Genomic DNA, 23,133 nt, shown 5'->3' with positions numbered 1-23,133 from the left:
TGCAAATTGATGCAGCCATTATGGAAAACAGTATGGAGATTTCTTGGAAAATTAGGAATGGAACCACCATTTGACCTTGCTATCCCTCTCCTCGGGCTACACCCAAAGGACTTAAAAACAGCATATTACAGGGACACAGCCTGTAATGTTTATAGCAGAACAATTCACAATACCTAAACTGTGGAACCAACCTAGATGCCCTTCAATAGATGAATGGATAAAATGTGGCATATATACACACTGGAATATAACTAAGCAATAAAAAGAATAAAATCATGGCATTTGTAGGTAAATGGATGGAGTTAGAGAAGATAATGCTAAGTGAAGTTAGCCAATCCCCCCAAACCAAATACTGAATGTTTTCTCTGATATAAGGAGGCTGATTCATAGTGGAGTAGGGAGGGGGAACATGAAAGGAATAGACAAACTCTAGATAGGGCAGAGGGGTGGGAGGACAAGGGAGTGGGCATGGGGTTAGAAATGATGGTGGAATGTGATGGATATTATCCAAAGTACATGTATGAAGACACAAATTGGTGTGAACATACTTTGTGTACAACCAGAGATATGAAAAATTGTGATCTATATGTGTAATAAGAATTGTAATGCATTCTACTGTCATATATAAATTTAAAAAATTAAAAAATAATTAGAAAGGCTACATAAACATCAATGGCATAACGGAAAACAAAGGGGATTCCATTAGAATGTGCTTCCCAAATCTGGCTGCATAGAACTCACTTGGGGAGCCTCTGGTCTCCACCACTAGGGAGTCAGGTCCATGTAATTTCTGTGCTTAACCTAGTGACTGACTGGCACATGGGCGAGCTCAGTGAGTATGTTGAGAATGAATGCATCCCCAAGGTCCATCCTAACCCTGCGATTCCATGCATCCTTCTGGCTCAGAGAGGTAGAAGGGAGGTGTTTGCTGGAAAAATCCTTGAGGTAGGAAGAAGGACTCTTGATCACAGGAGCTGGTAACTAGATCAGTTTGGCAACTTTGCAGCTATTTTACATAAATGACAGGTGAGGGGTGGGGGGAGAAGCTGGTTTCAATTTCCCACCTTTCTCCTAATTAGCTTTTAAATTGAACGCAGCTTCTATTTGAGAAAGGTGAGCTGGCTTTTATAAAGCAGCAGATAGAATCTGCCACCTGCCACGGTTTAAGGTTTTGTCTGAGAAAACAAAATAAGTGTGAGAACCTAAGTGCCTGGCCTAGTGAGAACTAGCCAGCTAGCTCAGAAAACAGACAGGAGAGAGGCGAGGAGGGGCCCTGGGTCAGGACAAGAAACTCCAGGCTCGGATCAGCCAATTACTTGCATTTTCGTGTGGTGTCCAGTCCCTGTGGGTCCATGACCTGGCTATGGGAAGCACAGATAGAGACAACAGAGGAGGCCTCAAATTTAAATGAGGGCCTCTAGTGGGGAGAATCTTAACAACCTCAGCCAGCATCTCCTGTTCTATCCTCCCAGGTTCTCCCGCCCAGGTTCCTCACTGTCCTCTTCTATAATCTAATCCACTCTATCTAGGCTCTCAGTTGCCCAGAGTACCTCCTGCCCCATCATTGATTTGAACCTTTGATAATTACCTGTTGTAATACCTTTTGTTTTTATTTTTATTTTTCGGTACTGGGTATTGAACTCAGAGGAATTTTATCACTGAGCCACATGACCCCGTCATTTTTTTTAAATCTTTTATTTTGAAACAGGGTTTGCTGTATTGCTGGGGTTGGCCTTGAACTTGGGATCCTCCTGCCTCAGCCTCCCAGAGTCCTGCGCCACCATATTTGGCCCTTTTGTCTTTAAATAATAGGATTTTTAAATTATAAAAGCAGTGCATATTTATATAAAAGGTTTGGGAAATCAGGAGCTTTACAGTTGACTTCTGGCTGTTTTGGAAACTTCTAAGAACAGCGATGCACACAGAGAAGTGGAAAAGGCTCTATCAGCTCCCTAGTGCCCTTTCTTATTTCCCAGAATCCAGCCACAGTTCATGGGCTGCACTGGAAGCCCCAACTTTGCCATGTGCCCCTGTGAATAAAGTCTTTTTTACACAGGAGAGTTCAAATGTAGATACAGAGACTATTAAAGAGACTCCTGTTGCATTGACTTAGAAATCAGTGCAGGGCCAAAGGACAATGACACCAAAATTCACTGTCTGAAAGAAAGGTGGCATTTTACTATGAATATGGGAGATCACACCCTCTTCTTCCTTCCATGGTAGAATGTAGTGTTGTGATGGGATACTGTGTGCCTCTTGGAGAAACTGCAGGAAACAGAGTCACCAAGCTCATAATCTTGCACAACAACATATTGTTATCTGAGTATGGGAGATGGGGTGCAGAGATGTAGAAGCCACCCATCCTGGGGGGTGGCTTGGTTAGACCTGGGGCAGCTGGAACCCCTGGCTGTGAGTTGCCTCCTGTCTTGACCCTTGTTGCTGTACAAGTATTAAATTTTTTTCTGTATGTGTCATGATGTGTCAAAGGTTGGGAAGCACGGCTCTGTTCAATAGATTGCAGCTTTGGTTCTATGAGAGGAAAGATAAAGTTTGTGTTGGCAAGCTTTCTGCTATTATGACAAAACAACTGAGATAATCATATAAGGAGGAAAAGATTGATTTTGGCCTCAGAATTTTAGAGGATTTCAGTCCATGGTAGCTTGTCCCTCTTGCTTTGGGCCTGTGGCAAGGCAGAACATCATAGTGGGGAGCATGTGTTAGAACAAAGCTTCTCGTCTCATGGCAGCTGGAACATTAAAGAGAGAAATGGAAGGAGGCCAGGTTCTGAAAGGTTCCAACTCCCAGGAGTACCTTAGGCTAGAGACTAAACCTTCAACACATGGGCCTTTGGAGGACACTGAAAATCCAAACGGAAGAAAGCTCTTAAGACACACATCCGGAAGTCACTTGAATAAATCTTACAAACTGATAGGACTTTGTAGATTACATCTTGCCCAGACTCCCATTCCATACACATTTTGCACAGATGATCATCAGGTGGATTCCACCTGATGGGAAAGTCAATGCTTCAGAGAGATTCCTACCTTTTATGTGCAACTCTAAATTTTATAAAATTCTTCATTTTATTGAACCAGACATTTCTCCAATTATAGTTCATTATAACATGATGGTAATATTGATTTGACTTTTCTGATCCATAAATTTCCATTTACTTCCCTATAATTCCCACACTTTGACCTGATTCTGTCCTTTGAACCACGTAGAAGAAATTTGTACTATATCATAAGTGGCAGCCCTTCTGACATTGCCCTTCCTATAGGAGTTTTGTTTTAATAAAAGACTAATTTTTAGAATAGTCTTAGATTTACCAAAAAAAAAAAAGAGAGATATAAAAGTTTCCACACACTACTCCCCACCATCTACCCAGTTTTCTTTATTATTTATATCTCATAGTGCATTTGTTATAAATAATGAACCAATATTGATATGTCATAATTAACCAAACTCTATACTTCATGCAGGTTTCCTTAATTTCTACCTAATGTCCTTTGTCTGTTCCAGGATCCCGTATTACATTTAGTTGACATGTCTCTTTAGTCTCCTCTTGGCTCTGACATTTTCTTAAACTTTTCTTGACAGGGCTTTATCCCAAGCCACCTGGACATGTGCACACACGTGCACACATATACATAAATATTTCTACACGTAGCCATCTGTATCTATATTAACTTAAACATGAGCTATATCTACAATTATAGTCCATTATAACATGATGGTAATATTGATCAGACTTTTCTGATCCATAAATTTCCATTCCAACAAAGAGAAACCTGGTTTCTACCATCTGCCTTCAACTTTTTGGGGGGATGGGCACCAGAGATTGAACTCAGGGGCACTCAGCCACTGAGCCATATCCCCAGCTCTGTTCTATATTTTATTTAGAGACAGGGTCTCACTGAGTTGCTTGGTGCCTTGATATTGCTGAGGCTGGTTTTGAACTCGAGATTCTCCTGCCTCAGCCTCCTGAGCTCCTGGGATTACAGGCATTTGCCACCCCGCCCAGCTGCTGTCTACTTCTTAATTGTTCATTTCCAATATATGTATATGACAGTTACCATAATGTTAATCTATGAGAATTTCTCTTTTGTTTTATTCTTTTGTCAAGTTAAGCATCATAGCTCCTTTAGCCATCTTGTTCATCCTCCATCAATTTCATGGGAAATGAGCACAGATCACTTTCTGCATTTTGCAAATGAGGAAAATTGAACTCTATCACTCATTCACATTCAAGGCACTAGTTGAAGTGTTGTGCACACATTAAAGTCATTCTTCCTCACAACAACCTTATGAGCTTGTTAATGATAATATCCTCGAGTAATAGGAGGAGAAGTTAATGACTCGTCCAAATTCAGATAATTAATGAATAGTGGAACTGGATTCAAAATGAAAGAGTGTGACTTCCAAGTTCATGCCCTTGAGTATTGTCATGCCACACAGCTGCTGAAGGAATCTTTCTGAAGGATGGCTTTGCTTTGCACATACCGTACAAACCTTCAGTGGTTCACATTTTCCCATAGGATAAGACCAAGTTTCTTAGCCTAGCTTTCAATGCTTCTGCAACCCACAGCCAACCCTGTGCTCCAGCTTATCCTTTCTGAGCAGTGGAGACCCCTGGAGCATGCCTGGATACTGTTGCTTCTCCTAATGAGCATATCGTCTTCCCTCCTCTCAGTCTAGACCAAGCCCCGTGCATTCCAGAAGTCCCTTTCCCCTCCTCCTGGGCTCATTGCATTTATGGTGGTATCTTCCTTTTTTTTTTTTTTATCGACACTTGACACTCACTGATGTCCTTTGTCTGATATTTAGTCTGGGCTGTATTTTGTTGATGTACTTTCCATTCACCTGTTGGTCTCTCCATTGCATCCTCAATGCCAGCTTGTTGTTACTGCTGATACCTCCGAGTTTTAATATTCGTAAACCTACTTAATGAGAAGTTGGATTCACAATTGCAATATTTCCTCAGATATCATCACAGTCTATTCATAGATAACCACATCTGCATGTGGTGCACATTAGCAAATAAACCAACGTGGTCTGAGACCATGGCCCGTGCTCTGTGAAATCTTCTCTCCCTCAGATTACCTTCATATTCCAGGAGGTCAAGACCGAATATTCTAAATGCCCCCATCAGTACCGCTCTGTGGAGGACTCAGCTGTGCTAAAGGACAATAAATGTTGTACCTCAGTTGCCAATTTAAAAGGGTCTGGCCCCCTGTATCTCAGCTTTAGATGTGCTTCCTTCAGGTCTCTAGGGAAGGTCTGGAAGAAAGAGAATTCTAAGTTTTGTTTCAAAGAACAGAACTTGTGTTCAAACTGAAGGCTGTTTGCTAAACTTTAGTTATTTCAGTGCTGCCTTCATAATTTTTGCCATATCTCATGCTCCCTTTTATTTTTTTACTTGAATTTTGATTTCATCCTAAGTAATAACAACTGCAAAAATCACATGCTTAAAGTGCTTCTTATAGTTTTTCAAATGGATAGCAAAATAAATGCATAGCCATTGGGTGATTGTCTATCTGCATCCTGCACAGAATTATGTCACCTACCCCTGTGGTGTGCTTACTACCTTGGAAAAAATTGTTCTAAGATTGTGGTCTTTTCCTCTCTACCCCTTTCTAGATGTGAAGCCTTTCTGATGAGAGCACTGGTATTCAGGCTGGGCACCTGTGTCCTGGCAGGTTCCACTAAGGCATCTTTGGGCATTTTGAGTTCTGGGCAAGACTAAGAGCATTTTCTTTCCTAAAGAGCAAGATAACATTAGCTCTACTTCTATTCCTTACCATCTACAAGGATGCTGGTTAAGATTGTGTTGGAAGAAAGCATATATTGATTTTTTAAGGTGTGAAAATCATAAGACAAGTGGATCCATCATTAGCACTTCTGGAAAGATTATTTGTGGGTAGTAATTCATTTCATGCATTGAGTACTTCTTTGAGCTTCTTTGAACTCTTCCTAGCTTGGGATCAGGAAAGCTGGCTTCAAGTATACCTTGCTTATTGTAAGGAAATGAAATAAAGGTCCAGGTGGCTTGGGACCTTATTACACTTTTCTTCTACTTGACTCAGGTTGAATATAAGCCTTTGGCTCAAGTCCGGAAGCCACCCTCCAAGATCAGGAACCTCAAAATGACCCGACATTTGCATAAGGTAGGAAGTGTTGGTTAGTGACTTTAGGAAAGGACGAGGGCAGTGGATGGAAGAAATAGCTTTTTACAGGCACTTTTGGCCAACTCAGCATGACAATGAGAGCCCTTTATCCATATCACCATGCTTCTCTCCACACAGTTTTAAACATGGCTATTTGTTGATAGTTAGATTATCTCTTTCCCAATCAGTTAATCAATCAATGTAGGAGGGCAGTGACCCAAGTGAGAAGGTCAAGTCTATAACGTAGCCGTAGAGGAAATGGGAGTTTTTGTTGCATCAAGAAAGATTTGCATTGTATAGCAAAAAGGCCTTCCCCATGTTTGGAAGGTAAAATACTGGAATGAGAATAATAATGGCTATCACTTATGGAATACTCTACATAGTTTCACAAAAGCTATGAGGTAGGTCCCATTTTTGAGAGTGATGAAATAATTAAGGCTGAGAGAAAGAATCAGTGTGACCCATTCAGTGTCTACAGCTAGTGAGTGGTGGAATGGGGAGTCAACCCCAGATCCTGTGTGCTTGATTACTCTGCTCCCTGGAATCTTCTTTTTTTTTCCCTCCAAGAATCTGGGTTTAGGCTCATCCTTGTTGTGGGGAGGAGTCTAGAAGAAATGACCTCTGGAGAATTTTCTTATCTGAGGTTTCTATACCTATCCAATTTCTCTTCTGTAGGGTACAAACACCAACATTACTTCACTCCCTTTTATGGATACCAAGGAGAAGAAGAATGTGATCAACCTCCCACACATCAGCAACAAAATTCTGCTGAAGCCTGGTGTGCTGTCCCGGGTAAGTACAGGGCAGTGGGCATGCTCCTGAGCAGACAGGTGAAAGACCTAGCTTCAGTTCAGAACCACATCTAGAAAAGTCCAGGAAGGTGGGGGAAAGGAGTAGCAGCTAAAGAGTTGGGTTCAAGTCCTTTTCTCACTCTTTGTACTGAATATGAACTTGGGTAAATATGCATTTTACTTTCTCTTACCTACAAAGTGGGCCTTTAGGGAGTTGTCAGGGATGATTCATTGACTAAAGGAAAAATGAAGTTGTGGTGTATAAATGATAGAAGAAAACAAAATCTTGTTTTCCTTCCATGTCATCTACCGTTTTTTTATAGGGACCCAATAAGATACTATGTAGGAAAGTCGTAAGAGGTGTTGTTATATAAATTCAAGTTTACATGTCCTTAAGCAAGTTACTTTATCTAGTTAGGAGCTGGCCTCCTCAAGAGCAATGATAAAAACTGTTCTCATCTCTTTCTACAGTGACACACCCCTGGGGTTGTCAACTGTATGCTCTAATGTGCATGTCTCCTGGGGCATGAGATGAGAATTAGATACTTCCTTTGGGAGAAAGGTGGAGAAAACCTACTGTCTCTTAACTACTGTTTTCTCCCTGGAAAGGTAGGACAAATCCTGTCTGGATGTGAGTGTTTTGGGGCATATAAATAGTTTATGTCCCCCAGAAGAAGTTGAAGTAGTTCTTTATTACCAATTTCTTTCCTTGGACAAGAAATTCAAACGCACAGTAGTAAGCTTCTGAGTACAAGGCTTTAGAAGCACCTTTCCACCCTAGCATGAAGACTCATGAACACAAGGTAGAAGAGAAACCACCAAAGAAGCACAAGGTGCCTCTGACAGCAGCAGGTATGACACTGGTGGGGTGGGCAGTAGCAGCATAGGCGGTGGTTGGGGGGGGGGGGGTCAGTGTTAAGAGCTGAGCTGACCTGGAGAGGGCCTAGTGGCCATATGTTGGAGTAGTCAACTAAGGCTACAAATCAAAATGAAAGAAGTTAAGCCTTTACCCTCTTACTGAAACAGTATAAACAAGAGGTTGGGTAAGAGGAAGTACCAGCATCACACTGTTCTATTACCTACCTTGGAACTATTCAAGGTAAGCGTCAGATGCATTAGTGCAGACAGAGGGCACTGTCTCACTGCCTGGGGAGCCCCAACGAAAGACTTCTGTCATTTTACGGACTTAGGAACAGAGGAAAGTGAGTGGGGAGGAGCTAGGAGTGGACAAGTCCAGAATACTGAAAGTAAAGTGTCCTGAAAATTCTGCCTTTCTCTTGACAAGGGGGTCTTGGCAGAGGTGCTTGAGGCAGGCCTCAGCTGGGTCTCCAATAGAGGGCTCTGAGTGGGGCCTTCTGGGTTAGACAGACTCAGATGCCTTAGAGAATCAGTCGCCTGCCAGGAGAATTTGGTCCTCAGCTGCAGCTCTGGTCAGAGACTACAAGCTCAGGCTGTGGACCAAGTCTGGTGTGGGAAGACAGCTGCCTCTGTGGAGCCTGCCAGATTAAGCCTGGGTAATTGTCTATTGTGAGGTCTGAAAGATCACACACAGTCTTCTGGCAGGAGCTACACTCCTCACGAAGTTCAGAGATTTCATGACCTCTTAGGATTCAAAGGAAGAGAACCAAAGTCCACTTAGCACTTACCATATGCCAACACTGTCCACTGCTCACAGCTTTTCTGCCACAGTGCTGAAGTTGAAATTGTTGTCCTTTTTAAATGATCTCAGGAGTGACCCTCCTGCCAGGAGATGATTTCAGTTCTGAGTTCATTCTGCCTTTACAGAGATGGTATCTGCCTCCTTCTATCTTGGGTCCTGATTTTGTCCTTTGGGCAAGGAACATGCCTTATTTAGCTTTGACATGACTGCTCTTCGGGTATATGAAGACAGTGGCCTTGTGCTCTATGTCTTTTTTTCTTTCTTTCTCCTCACAGTTCAACTTTTCAGCAGTTTGTCAAATAACATGGTGCCTCCTACCCTGATCCTGGCTTCCTGTCTCTGAGTACTCTTCATTTTATTCAAGTGTGAATCTCACTCCCCACCTGGCCCCCCTTGCCCTAACACAAACGCTCATGTGATCTGTCTCATGTAGATTAGAGAGGCACTAACAAGCATTTCCTCTATGGTTTGAAGTATTAGCTGGCTCCCCTGCAGGCCAGAGTGGGAGTAACCACAGGACTTTTTTTCTTTTTTCTTTTTTTTTTAGTTTTATTGATTTTATTTTTTTTAAATACACGATAGAGAAGTGCATTACATATAGAGCACAATGTTTCATATCTTTGTATATAGAGTATGTTCATGCCAATTCATGCTTTTATACATGTACTTTTTTGCATTACAATTCTTATATACCACAGTTTTTCATATCTGTTTATATATAAAGTATATTAACACCCAATTTGAGTCTTCATACATGTACTTTGGATAATGATGTCCATCATGTTCCACCACCTTGCTAATCCCCTGCCCTCTCCCTTTCCCTCCCACCCCTCTCCCCTATCTAGAATTCATCTAATCCTCCCATGCTCCCCCTCCTTACCCCACTATGAGTCTGCCTCCTTATATCAGAGAAAACATTCAGCATTTGTTTTTTGGGGATTGGCTAACTTCACTTAGCATTATCTTCTCCAATGCCATCCATTTACCTGTAAATGCCATGATTTTATTCTCTTTTATTGCTGAGTAAAATTCCATTGTGTATATATGCCACATTTTTTTTATCCATTCATCCACTGAAGAGCATCTAGGTTGACTCCACAGTTTAGCTATTGTGAATTGTGCTGCTATAAACATGGATGTGGCTGTGTTCCTATAGTATGCTGTTTTTTAAAAAAGGTACACTCATACGTTACTGGTGGGACTGCAAATTGATACAGCCAATTTAGAAAGCAGTATGGAGATTCCTTGGAAATCTGGGACTAGAACCACTGTTAGTTTGACCCAGCTATCCTTCTCCTTGGACTATACCACTGGACTTTTAAAGTTGCTTTTATGTCACCTGCCTGGTCCAGAAAACTTGTAGTTTTCAAACCTTCTCAAAATAAACTATTTGTCTGACCTGATTCCACATGAACTTGGACAAATATCACCTTAATGGTACACTATTGTTATAGGCTTTACTTCTGGACTTATTATTTTAAATATTTATAATAATAATGATAATAATAATAATTCATATTTTGCAGCAACCCATAGCTCTTGGGGCACTAAATTCTCTTTTCCCTTATGTTTGTGTTGTCATATTGAATTTTTTAAAATAGTTCCAAAACCTTGGCATTTATCCTTGTTATATTTCCTCGTGGGAATATTCTCCATGCATTATCTTTAAGAAACCACCTATTTGAGGAAAAGGCTCATGAACTAGAAAAGATATCACATCATCTGCACTTTCGGTAATACCCTTGTTGCCTCAACTTAACTAACAATTATCCGGTTTTTTCACATAGAAGCCCTAAAGAATTTTAAGAGTAAGCTGTCTCCTTATGAGCAAAGTGAAATCCTGGTCTACACAGAGCTATGGTCCCTGGGGCTTGATGCTGAGAAACTCAATGTGGCTCCAGAGAAATTCAGCAAGACAAGTTTTGATGATGAACATGGCTCCTATCTGAAGGTGATGAGGGAGGAGGTCATGGTGACCTCAGGTGGCTTGGGTGCAACAGAGAGTATGGAAAGGAAAGCAAAAGGGGATATTTTATAATGTTTTGTGTTGAGATGACAGGAACTAGACATTCCAACAGATGCTAATGAGTGCTAAACCAAATAAACACCTTGTTTAAACATGAAATTTAGTATGCAAAATCTTCTAACAGAATGGTGATTTTCTTCAAGGGTATTTGGGATAACAAGTTTGCATCCTGAGTGAACTCTCACAGGCTATTCTCTTGCACTGTCCTGGACCCCTTGGAAAAGATCAGACTGGAGTAAGATGCACTTGCCCCTCAATCTCCCTTTTTGTCTCCTCCACACAAGCCTATTCATGGCTCCTTTTGTGTTTTATAGCAGATGTCATTCCCTCCACAGATAAGAATAGTTTTTGTCACTGTAGTGTCCCTCGTGCACAGTGCTTTACTTCATTCCATTTTTCAAAAATTGATTGCAGAGACTCCTCTTTTTCTGACTGTACCTCTGGGGATCCCAGGGTAATGCCTCTTTCTCGCCTGAGGATGAAATCTGGACAGTGACCCCCTCTTCTGAGGATGCCTGCATGAGTGACACTTAGTCCACCAGGCTGTGAGCTGTCTGCACTTTCCTACTTCTGGAAATTCCATCACAATTTGGTTTTAGGATATGAATCTTTGAGGGCTTCATAGAAGAGATAAATTTTCTTAACATCATGTTTCTCAAGTTTGACTGTGCACACAAATCACTTTGGGTTTCTGTTCAGGTGCAGATTTGTGTTTAGCAGGTCTGGGGTGGGATCTGAGATTTTGCATTTCTGAAAAGCATCTTGGTGAAGCCTATACCACAGGTCCTTAGGTAACACTTCTAAGAAGCAAGGATGTGATTTTATCACTCACTCTTCATCTAGAACCCTGGTTTTTAACAATTTTAGGTCAAGGATCCCTTTGAGTATCTTCATCCCAGAAACATTAAGCTATGTATGTGCAATGCTTTGGGGCATTAATGGGTCCTTGGTTAAGAATCTTCAATATAAACATTTTCTCCAATTCAACCACATGTCCACAACCCCTCACTCCTTGCTCCTTCCTTTGCTTTGCCCTACCTGAGTCTAGAGTCTCTAAGAAATTAGCTGGGGTGTCAATACTACCTTTATGGGAATTCACTGGAACTCAGTTCTTTAGTCCCAAATCTTAGAGAAGTATGATTTGCATGGGGAGAGAGGGATAATGTGCATTCTCTGTAAGCTCCAATTTTTATTCCTATTTTATTCCAGCATATACACAAATATATAATTCCTAAACAAATGATAGCTACATTCTCACAACAAATGTTAATTGTAAAATTATTTACTGAGCACCTGTCATAAGCTTGGAATCTATTAGACTCTGAAAATACAAAGGGAACTATCATGAGTCAAGTAAGCACAACCAAAGTCCAAGTTGACATGTAAGCCAATAATTATGAGGCAACCAAACTGATGACATGAAGAAGATAAATGTAAATGCTTGAAAAATATATGCCAAATTTGTGCAGATTCTGTCCCATTTTCATGAAAGACCTTTTAGTCTAGACTAACCCTCTCTGATGTATCAGTAAAATGTTTTACATGCTCAAATTTATGGTGTTGATTCTTCTTTGTGAATAATCCTTTATCCTCAAACACACAGTCACAAACCAACCTGAAAACTTGTACATGCTCATCCCTCACCTCTTTCAAATTCATGTGTAATTGTAGAAAGCTGAGATCAAGAGCCTGATGACCTTAGAAATCATCTTATCCAGATTCTCATCTTCATCTTCACAGATGCGGTCACTCTAGCTCAGAGTACATAAGTGACTTATTTGAAGCCACCTAGCTCAAGTCTTTAATGGAAAATTTCCTGTGGTTTTAACTAAACACCTGGTTTCTTGCACAAGGATAGTCATGGGTGATTCTGGCTCTTAGAAAATATTACTCTCACCAAGAAGTCTGTATTAACTTCAGAAGGGGACTAAATATGAATAAGTATAAGAGAGGAACAAATCTGGTCAGGAAGGAACAGAACAGGCATAAAGCCTTCTCTGATTGATAGAGGCACATCAAGGGTCAGAGATAGAACTCCCCTAAAAGGGAGCTGATGTTGAACTTGAAGAGTCATGAAATGTCCAAAATAGAAAGAACTTTCAGTTTTATCCAGCCCCCTTACTTTTTAGGTCCCAAGAAAGACATGCAGGAAACCAAAGGGCTGGGACTAGCACCCAACATTTCCAAAGACTAACTAATGTTCTTTTCCCTGCTTGACATGGATGGAGCCTGTGGAACTAACTGCCCCTGGCACCACATGGGTGGTCTTGGATCCAGGAGATCACCTAATCACTACAGTAACAGAAAGAAGGGTGGGAGTTCAGAACCACTCCCCTCCAAGGAGTGACCCATGATCTAGGGATGGGGATCCAAGGGCCCTAGGGTCTGGCTCTTTTCCTCACCTCTGGCCTGGCTTCTGCAGGTCCTGCATGACCACATTGCCTACCGCTACGAGGTTCTGGAGACGATTGGAAAAGGGTCCTTTGGACAGGTGGCCAAGTGCTTGGATCACAAAAACAATGAGTTGATGGCCCTGAAAATCATCAGGAACAAAAAGAGGTGTGGCTCCATGGATGACATAGGCCATAGAAGATGGATTGCCTGGCTTCTAGCTGCTTCAGGACTCCAAACCTTTCTGCCTCTGCCTCTTCCTCTTATATTTCTCTTCATTCTCCCTTTCCTATTTCTCTCTCTTCATGTCTGAGTCCATGAAGGGGCAAAGCGGAAGTAAGAGTGTGGAATTATTAGTGCTTTCTGCGGTGTTAGACATTTCTGTTGGGGTTGTGGTAGGGTCTGAGAAAACGGGCTAATTGCTGCAGTATGACATGATACCTGTGTTTTCTGTCCTCATTCCCCACCCTCCCTGCCACTCCCCAATCACCTCAGATTTCACTACCAGGCCCTGGTGGAGCTGAGGATCCTGGAAGTCCTCAGAAGGAAGGATAAAGACAACAAGTACAATGTGGTACACATGAAGGACTTTTTCTACTTCCGGAATCACCTCTGCATCACCTTTGAACTTTTGGGGTCAGTCTTTTTGATTCATTTTCTTTTGAAAAGTTGCTTAAGGGAACTTGAAGAAAAACTTTGAAGTCATAAAACTAGATTTTTCTGGGCGTGAATATCTAGTGACTAGTGTAGACATAGCAGTCGCACAGTTATCTAGCAGGTCCAGGAGTGAGGAGAACGGGACCCAAAACGGAGATCTCACCCCATTCCTCAGTAAACCTGTTATCTGCCAGCATACTCATGTTGTGCTTCCCTGGTGCTGAGGACTAAGTACTGAGTAGGTGGAAAGTCCAAAACAAGGCCTCTGCCCTCAAGAGCTAAATTGAAACATGTTTAAAAGGACTTTCTTTGCTATCATGTTCCCCACACACTGGCTTCCCATCTCTATGGTATAGAGGCTGAAACCTAAAAGAACAGGAAGCTGTATGATCAGAGTGGGAAAAGGACTTTAATTCTGAGTAAAGAAGGAGAAGAGCAGATATTTTGGGTAAGAGAGCAGAGTCTTGATTTAAATAGATTGAAATCATTTGGGTGAATATTGGAACTGAAAAAGCATTCTAAATGGGAAAATGCATGCTAATTTGATTATTCTTCTCTCTGAGAAGTCAATATGCTGCAATTTAAACAAGCCCAGAAGACATTTAGCAAAGGAGAAAAATCAGGGTGAACCCTTAGAAGACATATGTTTCTGGATTCCCTGAGTTAGTACTTGGTGCTCCCACGACACCATCACTGATGGTGAGGTTCTAGGAACAGGCTATATTTGAGAGGGAGCATGGGCACTCCCCTCACCATCTCTGATAATTACAAAATGTGTTCTATCCTACCATATGCAACAGGGCATCGTCTTCTGTGGAGCAAAACAGACAGTCCAGGCTGCCTTTCTTGCCCATTAATCACAATGCCCAGTTAGGACATCATTGTACTTTAAAAGGGCTCTGTGAGGTCAAGAGAGGCCAGTGTGTAGAAGGAGAATCCTAAGCCTAGTAAGGTGGAGGTGCCCAGGTCAGGATGGCATTTCTCTGTTGTACCTCTCAAGAATGAATGGCTTGCCAGGCACAATGGTGCACACCTGTAATCCCAGCAGCTCAAGAGACTGAGAAAGGAGGATTGCAAGTTCAAAGCCAGCCTCAGCCATTAGCAAGGCCCTAAGCAACTTATTGAGACCCTATCTCTAAATAAAATATAAAAAAGTGTTGGGGATGTGGCTCAGTGGTTAAGTGTCCCTGGGTTCAATTCCTGGTACCAAAAATATGGCTTTCTAAATACCACCAAGGCTAGATAATCTTAGAAATGGAAGATCAGGAAGAGCCTGCAGAGTCATTTCTAGGTCCTTCTCTTTCCTTCCTATCTTTGTCTCACAGTTTGCACAGAGATCACAAATTGGCAATTTACAAACAAGTTTTTCTTTTTAAAGTGCTTGGCATTAGTTTCCAAGACTTATAAGTTAGCAGATTTCATATAATTGAATATGCTTTTATATAATATTTCAGGATTCTACCTCTCTAGAGAACTGAGGATTATCTGGCAAGAGCCAGCCTTCATTATAGCAAAGCCACAGTTAGATGGGACCAAGCAGCCACACTTGTCTTTAATAGAGTAGGAGTCCCTCATTTACCTTAGCTCTTGTCAGCACACTCTCTTTCTCCTTTACCTACAATATTTAGATAATCTTGTTAGGTCAGGGTAGGAATGACTTGGTTGAGTGACTGGTGGGCTTCCGGGGCCCTTCCAAGGGCCTGAGAACTATGACTATTATAGAAATTTGATCCAATCTCTGAACCCACACATGTAAATGAAGTACTTAAGTGGCTTTGTCATGAAAGAAATCAGGGTACATTGGAGAATCCAGCATGTTTGAGTGCCAATCTGGGTCTACCCTGAGTCACTGAGAAGGCTCAGTTTATCAGAAAGAAAAACCTTGCCTACTGATTTGAGATTTACTTGCTTCTAGAAGGGAATCCAGATAACACAGGATTACTTGAAGGTTCAAACTTGGATACTTTTTATACTCATCACTTTTTCTGTCTTTCCCAGAATCAACTAGTATGAGTTGATGAAGAGTAATAGCTTTCAAGGTTTCAGTCTATCGGTAGTTCGGCACTTCACGCTCTCTGTATTGAAGTGCTTGCAAATGCTTTACGTAGAGAAAATCATCCACTGTGATCTCAAGCCTGTGAGTATAACCTCTGTCCTGCCAGGAGAGCAGGTTCTCTTTAGTGGCAGTTAGGGCAGCCAGCATGGCCAGGGCTTCCAGAGTGGCAGCCCTAAATTTCCTGCTTATAGGCTAAGTGAGATGCAGTGAAGCCTGAGGCACACATTTTGGAAGGACTAAGAGAGGTGTAGTGTACTTGAGGCAGCTAAGAACCAGAGGGGTTTCCTGCAGAAGTGGTAGGGGTGGGTGGTGGCTGTCTTGAGCATCAAGATGTTCCACAAGTAGTTGTGGGGGTCTGGATTTACCCACTTTTGCCCTTTCAATCGTTAGTCGCTTATAGTTCTTAAGAATTCTTGCTGGATTCTAGAGTTTTCCCTTATCTGTTCTGCAGAGGCTTGTGCCATTCACGAAGATGGATCATTCTTCTACTCTGCTCTGCTAAGTCCTTACTAGATCCACTGTACTCTGTGTTGCTCCTCAGGTATGGCCCACCTCAGACCACTTCCTCTCCTTCAGTGGCTGTGCCCTTCTTACTTGTCATGCTAGTATTGTATTCTTAGCTCATTCTGTGTCTCCCACTGGACTGCAAGCTCTCCCAAGGTCAGACTGTTATGTCCCCAGGACCTAATATGGTGCCTGTGAGAATAATGGAAGGCAATAAATAAATGCTTGTTAAATGAGCCAATGATTGCCAATATGAAGAAGTAATACTATAGAGGTAGCTAAGGACAACATGTGAGGAACGCTCGTTCCAAAAGTAATCTGACCTTCACAAGGTGAATATCCCTTAAATTCCTTACTCCCTTCTCTGCACCCCCAAACATGATTTAATTTTTTTAAACTGTTACTCATAAATAAAATTGAGGATATTTTTTGTAACTTAATATTGTAAAGATATGGGAGGACATTGCTTTGTTCTCCATTTCCAAATTCCTAACCTTTAGCTTTGCGGTTCCAAAAATTCACAATGCCCATGGTTCTTGGGCTTAGGGAAGTGACTTTCACCAAGGAAATCTGTAAGACACTTAATGGCTAAAATATAAAGTAACAGATTTCCTTGACAAAGTATATCAAGTAGACCAAATATGTGCATCCCTTTGGAAAACATACACACAACCAGCAGGGTATTTTGTGAGTAAAGAATCAGGGAATTATTCTTATGGACTTCATGGTTAGTATGGATGAGCTATGATAGCTCATTGCATTTGTCCCTTCCCTGGAATTCTTTCTACCAAAAAGATGGGAGATGAGAGGGTATGGTAGTCAGCTTTTGGTCCCTGTGATAAAATACCTGAGATAAACTACTTACAAAGAGGAAAGATTTGTTTTGGATCACAGTTTTCAGAGGTTTCACTCCATGGTTGAATGGCTTCAACCATGTGATGAGGCAGAACCTGGCATTAGGAGTTCATGGCAGAGCAAAGCTGTTACCTCATGCGGCTGGGAACCAAAGAAAGAGACAGGGTCCCAATATCCCCTTCAAAGGCACAACCTCAGTGACCTAACTTCCTCCAATTAGTCCCATCTCCTAAAGGACCTACCACCTCTCCACAGTGCCATAGGCTGATAACTAAGCCTTCCACACAGCAAACTTTGGGCTTTTATCATAACAAAGGGCCAGCCCCATCTAGTGAAGGGGTCTTCTTTCCATTGGGCTAGAGACTCACTAGAAATTCTTTTAAGATTTCTGCTAATTATCCTCCTTGCATTAACACAAACATTCTTTAGAAAAGATACCGTGGAGCAAATTTGGATTTTTAGTTTTGGTACCAGAGGCTTCAGAAGAGGCCTGCTATGTCATATGTGCCATGTTATGTACTCAGCACGCAATCACATGATCCATTCATTTGACATGAGATCCTTGAGGCACAAGTAGGACTTTAATCTTCCAATCTCAGCCAGTGCTGAAAGGATAGCCCAGAAGCTCGACCTTGTCATTTCATGGGTTCCCCAAAGTCAGTGTGAGACACACAAACCCCAATCTAACTTATTTAGTTACTTATTCATTTATTTGTTTATTTATGTTCTTTATTGTCATAGTGGTAGGTCTACAGGGGCATTAAACCAATTCAGTGATATTTGTAAGGCAAGTGAGGCACAGAACTGGGTGTGGAAGAAGATATTAATAAACCCACCATCTTCAGGAGTTACATAATCAATATGGGGAAAGATACATGCAAAACAGTGAATAATGAATCCAAAGAAGGTGTAGACTACAAATCAATGGGAAATAAGAGCAAGAGAGTACAATGGAATGTGGAGGAGATGCCAGAGGAGGAGTTTGAAGGTGGTCAGATTTGAACTAGGCCCTGTAGGGATGAGCATTTAAGTAAGTGGAGCACCTTGGACAACATTAATTTTTATAAACTTGACCTGTCTTTTTTCTCTTTGTGCTAGGAAAATATAGTACTATACCAAAAGGGCCAAATCGCAGTTAAAGTTACTGACTTTGGGTCCAGTTGTTATGAGCACCAGAAAGGTAGGTTCCCCACTGTCTTGAGTTCTCCCATTGCAATTTCTCTTCGTTTACACACAAGACTACCTGGGTTCCAATCTAGGATCAGCCATCCAGGGTTACTAGTATGATTTTGAACAAGGTGTTTCACTTCTCTGAGCCTAAGTTTCCTCATCTATAAAATGAGAAATTAGATTCAAATACCATAGAGGCTCTTTAAAGATCTTATATTCTGTGGACATGAAGTTACCAATAAACATTGGGTCACAAAACTAACTACATGTGTATCAGAAACACCTTGGGGCTTTGAAACATTATAGTTTCCAGGACCTCACCCTACTAAATTTCTGGAGAGTGCACAGGAGTTTGCACTTTAGAAAACAGCCATTCTAATGTTTGGGATTTACTGTCCTAGATTCTCTAGGCTTTGTACTTTTTTTCCAAACTAGAATGCAGGAAGTAGCCCTGGAGCACATTTGCATCAACCTTTATTGGATTTGATTTAAGATCAATTAACTTGGCTTCTGTCAAGACTGATGTAGAAAACATGTACCATTCAACAAATGTCTATTTTCTGGTATTCATTATTTGCTGGTTTGGGTACCAAAACCAAAACATGAAATATTACCTGTCCTGGGTTGCTTATGTATAATGTAAGAGACAGAAAGATTAAAAAAAAAAAGTAAAATAAAATAGGTAGAATGATTGGGAAGATACACAGGCTCTATTAAGGGCACGCACACACAAAAAGACTGTGGGACCAGCCTTCCTGGTGTCAGAATGTGTCAGAGGGAGCCCTCTGAGGCTGCAGAAAAGACTATCGGATAGGTATTCCCAAATAGTCTGCAGAACCACTTTGGAGGACCTATCTCCTTAATATATTTTTCCATATGGATCCTATAAGAATTCCATCCAGAAAACAATGCTCCCCATAAAGAACTTGTATGTTTACTCTTTTTAGATATTGGCAACTGTATTAACCTATTAGTTGCTATTTATCTTGGGCTGCCAGGATGCTCAGAACTGAGTTTGCAATTACTGTATACTTGCTTTCTGACGGTAACGTCCTCCTTTATATTTCTCCTGACTTTCCTTTTATCTTTGACTATGAGGCACTATGGAGTATGGATACTGGAATTGGACTTCCTGGTTTCAATTCCCAGCTCTGTTCACTGGAAGCTGAATGACCTTGACAATTCATTTAACCTCAGTTTTCTTATCTTTAAAATTGAGACAAAAATTGTACCTGCTTCATAGGGCTTTTGTAAGGATTGGAAGAATTCATCTACATAAAGCACTTGGGATAGTGCCTGGCACATGCTAAGCACCACACAGGTGCCATTAAATTTATGATTTAAAGTACCCTATATATATGAACTTGGCATAGTACTCAAATTCATTTTGGAAAAGGCATGGTATAAAAGTTGTTTTTAATCAAACATTTATTTTAAGTTAAAGAATTATTACATTCTTATAACCAATCTAAACATTAAAGAAGTGATTATAGCCCCTCTCAATCCAGGAAATCACAACATAGGAAAAATCAAAATGTTCCATTTCCCTGGTTTTAGATTCCTTATCTATAAAATTTAGGCCCCCTACAATATAATCTTCTTTCTATCTTTATTTGCTGAGATTTTTGTTGAGATTTTCTTTTAGTACTTCATTATACTATATATATATATATATATATATATATATATATATAATATATTGAATAGACATTGAATTTAAATTTTGCATTTTGTACACTTCCAATTCTGATATGCTTCCCCCAGTGCCAAATCACAATACTGTCAGAAATTATCTTTCCAAAGCTCACCTGACAGTTTGAAAACTTAGTTTATATTAGTTTTATGGTTTGCTTCTTTAAAAACTTGTCTGACATAAAGTATTTTAAAGTACCCTGCTTTAACTTGCTCAGAACAATGCCTGCTTTGGAGTTCCTTATCAATCATCAGGTTGTTGTGAGGATTTGATGATGTTTTGTTTTTGATGTTACTTTCATCTTGCAGAGCTCAATAGGGTAAGAAGGTGGGGATAGGGGGATTCTAAATTATCTGCCATCTTTAATTGCCAAACTATCCTGGAGAGGGGGCCCTGGAGAGAAAGCCAGCTTGCCCACATCAGATTTCTCTTTTTGCCCTAACAGTATACACCTATATCCAGAGCCGGTTCTACCAAACCCCTGAGGTGATTCTGGGTCACCCCTACAATATGGCCATTGATATGTGGAGCCTGGGCTGCATCTTGGCAGAGCTGTACACGGGTTACCCTCTGTTCCCGGGGGAGAATGAGGTGGAGCAGCTGGCCTGCATCATGGAGGTGAGGAGGAAGGCCTGCTTGGTTGATGTCCTTGGATGGCTTCAGTCCTGACATGGGGCTACATCAGGCTCATCAAGGGCAGTGGCCTGCATACTATTTTTTTTTTCCTTTGGTCAAAGTTTCCCTAAAAGTGTTTTTGAAGTTACATACTTCTTGTACATTTTTGAGAACTAACATTTTTATTATAAATTTACATAGTTTCAAAGGATGCCATTTCCCCCTTAATGTAAATTGTGACATTTAAAAATAAAACTGTTAAAGCAATCTTTCAAATATAGCCAAAAGAATTTAAAAAAAAAAAAAAAAAGAGTGACCTAATACCCACCAAAATCTACCTTTAAAAGGACATGAATAAGTTCTTTAACAGTTGTACCTTTCTTTAACTCTTTTTCCTCCTTGAATGAACTTTTTAAATTCTACCTCATATATAGAATTTTATTCTAATTTAATATAGCTTTATTTTTAAATATATCAATCACTATAACTTCAAATTTTTATTATCATAAGCTCCATGTGTAGAATTTTTTTCTCAAGAGATCACTAAAATAGAACTAGTGCATAAATTAAGATAATTAGTAGGCATAAAATGTGAAATTTTACTTCACATTGTATATACCTCTTAGAAGAATAAATGGAGCTGAGTTTTCTCTTTTTCCCATTAATTCTTATACCTGTAAGTGAACACTACTTCTTTAAAAAAATTTTTTTTAGTTGTTGATAGACCTGTATTTTATTTATTTATATGTGGTGCTGAGAATTGAACCCAGTGCCTCACACATGCTAGGCAAGTGCTCTACCACTGAGCCACAAACCCAGCCCCAACATTACTTCTTGCTACAATGAACAGGCTCAGGACCAGGCCATTACAATACATTGATTGCAAAGATGTGAACCCAGGAAGGAAAGCTGTTCTAGTTATGTTTTCTCATTCTATGACTTTTTCTGAATTCTGTGTAACAATTGAATAATGATCTATCATCAGAAATTATTTTTATCAACCTATCAGCTGAAACAAATAATTGGAAATTATCTGACAAAAAATAGGTAGCGTTCAGTAATGACTTTTGCTTTTTTAACCTGGGAGGACTATTTCCCAGTAAAAAGGCTTTACTAAGACTCATCACAGGATTATTAATCACATCTCATTTTTTTTTCAATGAAGTTTTCTTGTAGAGCTAAATTAGACAAAATGGAGAAAATAACTAAAAATTTGAAAAATTCAAATTTTAGGATTTTCCTAGTAAACTGATAAAAGTTTGACCGTGAATCTCTCTAAATCAAAAGCTAAATTTCTGTTTTCTAGATTGTCTCAAAGTTATTCAGTGACACATGCCTTTGAGAAGTATTAAATATAAATGATTTCATTTGTTGTTTGAAACTAATAATAAAATATTAAAATAATTTAGATGAAAATATCTAGAAATGGTAACTATGGTGGAATCAACACTGGCCTGGGAGTTAGTAAATTTGGGGTCTAGCCCTTGTTCTGACTTTTTGGCAAGTCATTTCCCACTCTGGACTGGAAAATGAAGGGGTCAGACCAGATGACTTCTAAGGTTAGTAATGATTTTATGAAATATCCCTGAACCATTCCTGCTTCTAATACCAAGGTGAATGGGGCATCTGGCTTGAGCTTCCCACTGCCCCAGGACTGACTCAGTTTCCCCTTGATATCTGTAGGGTTGAGGAGCAGGAAGGCAGGATTGTGCATGGATTATGGCCAGAAACCTAGGGCTGAGAGCAACCCATAAATTTCTTTATCTGTACACTCCTATAAGGTTCAGTAGAGAAAAGTGAATAAGTAGGCCTATACTTTTCTTTCCAAGAAGGAATTTATCTTATAAGAAATGCCTTCTCTGGTGATTTGTATCTCCTTTCCCTCCCTTCTCTTCCCGGTGTTCCATGCTGGGGTGTGTCATTCCTAATTCAATGTGATCAGCATGTACCGACATTGAGATCTGGCTGCTATCAAGGTGGCTTGCCTTTGTTGGTGCTGATGTATGTTTAGAATAGCATGTGAATCTTAAGATACTGAGACAGCCCTGGAGACATGAGCTCTGGGTCCGCCATGCTACTGACTTGATGTCATCACTTAATATCCTCAAGTTCTTATCTGTAAAAGGCAAAATGTGGCCAAAGTCCCACCTAGCTCTTAACAGTCTTTGAATCTGTGACTTCACCAAGAGTGAACCAACTACACTGTGCTTGTTGAAGGTGCTGGGTCTGCCGCCAGCCCACTTCATTCAGACGGCCTCCAGGAGACAGACGTTCTTTGGTAAGTCCCCAAGTCTAATCTCTTTATCTCATTGTGTCTAATGAGGTGTCACAGATCTTGAAGGTACTTCCCATACCCTAAATCTCATATTTTGCTTTTCTCCTGTCCCCATACCAAAGGGCAGGATGTGGTTTAGGAGCTTACAGGCAATGAAAAGTGGTCCCAGATTGCATGCTGGAGATGAGATGGGTGAAATCACAAGGGGAATGGGTTCTTGGCAATACAAATGCATTGGAGCAGGAGAATGATCAGGTTCCCACTCAGAAGACC

General features: G+C 40.6%; 1 protein-coding gene across 1 annotated transcript; it reads left to right on the top strand.

Moving 5' to 3' along the window:
• Nucleotides 1-6,086: 6,086 nt before the first annotated feature.
• LOC124094091 (dual specificity tyrosine-phosphorylation-regulated kinase 4-like) lies at nt 6,087-23,099 on the top strand (the record flags this gene model as incomplete). Its single annotated transcript, XM_058579986.1, is given in 10 exon segments — nt 6,087-6,167; nt 6,843-6,985; nt 7,740-7,810; nt 10,406-10,569; nt 13,067-13,203; nt 13,531-13,671; nt 15,691-15,829; nt 18,206-18,287; nt 20,416-20,588; nt 22,803-23,099. Coding segments are annotated over 10 exon segments (1,233 nt in total), but the record flags the coding sequence as incomplete, so codon positions are not given.
• Nucleotides 23,100-23,133: the final 34 nt, after the last annotated feature.

The sequence above is a fragment of the Marmota monax genome, unplaced genomic scaffold, assembly GCF_021218885.2.
Source record: "Marmota monax isolate L192 unplaced genomic scaffold, Marmota_monax_Labrador192_F-V1.1 WCK01_AAM20220418_F8-fsc01667, whole genome shotgun sequence".
Classification (NCBI taxonomy): Eukaryota; Metazoa; Chordata; class Mammalia; order Rodentia; family Sciuridae; genus Marmota; species Marmota monax.
This window is presented reverse-complemented; position numbering and strand designations above follow the sequence as displayed.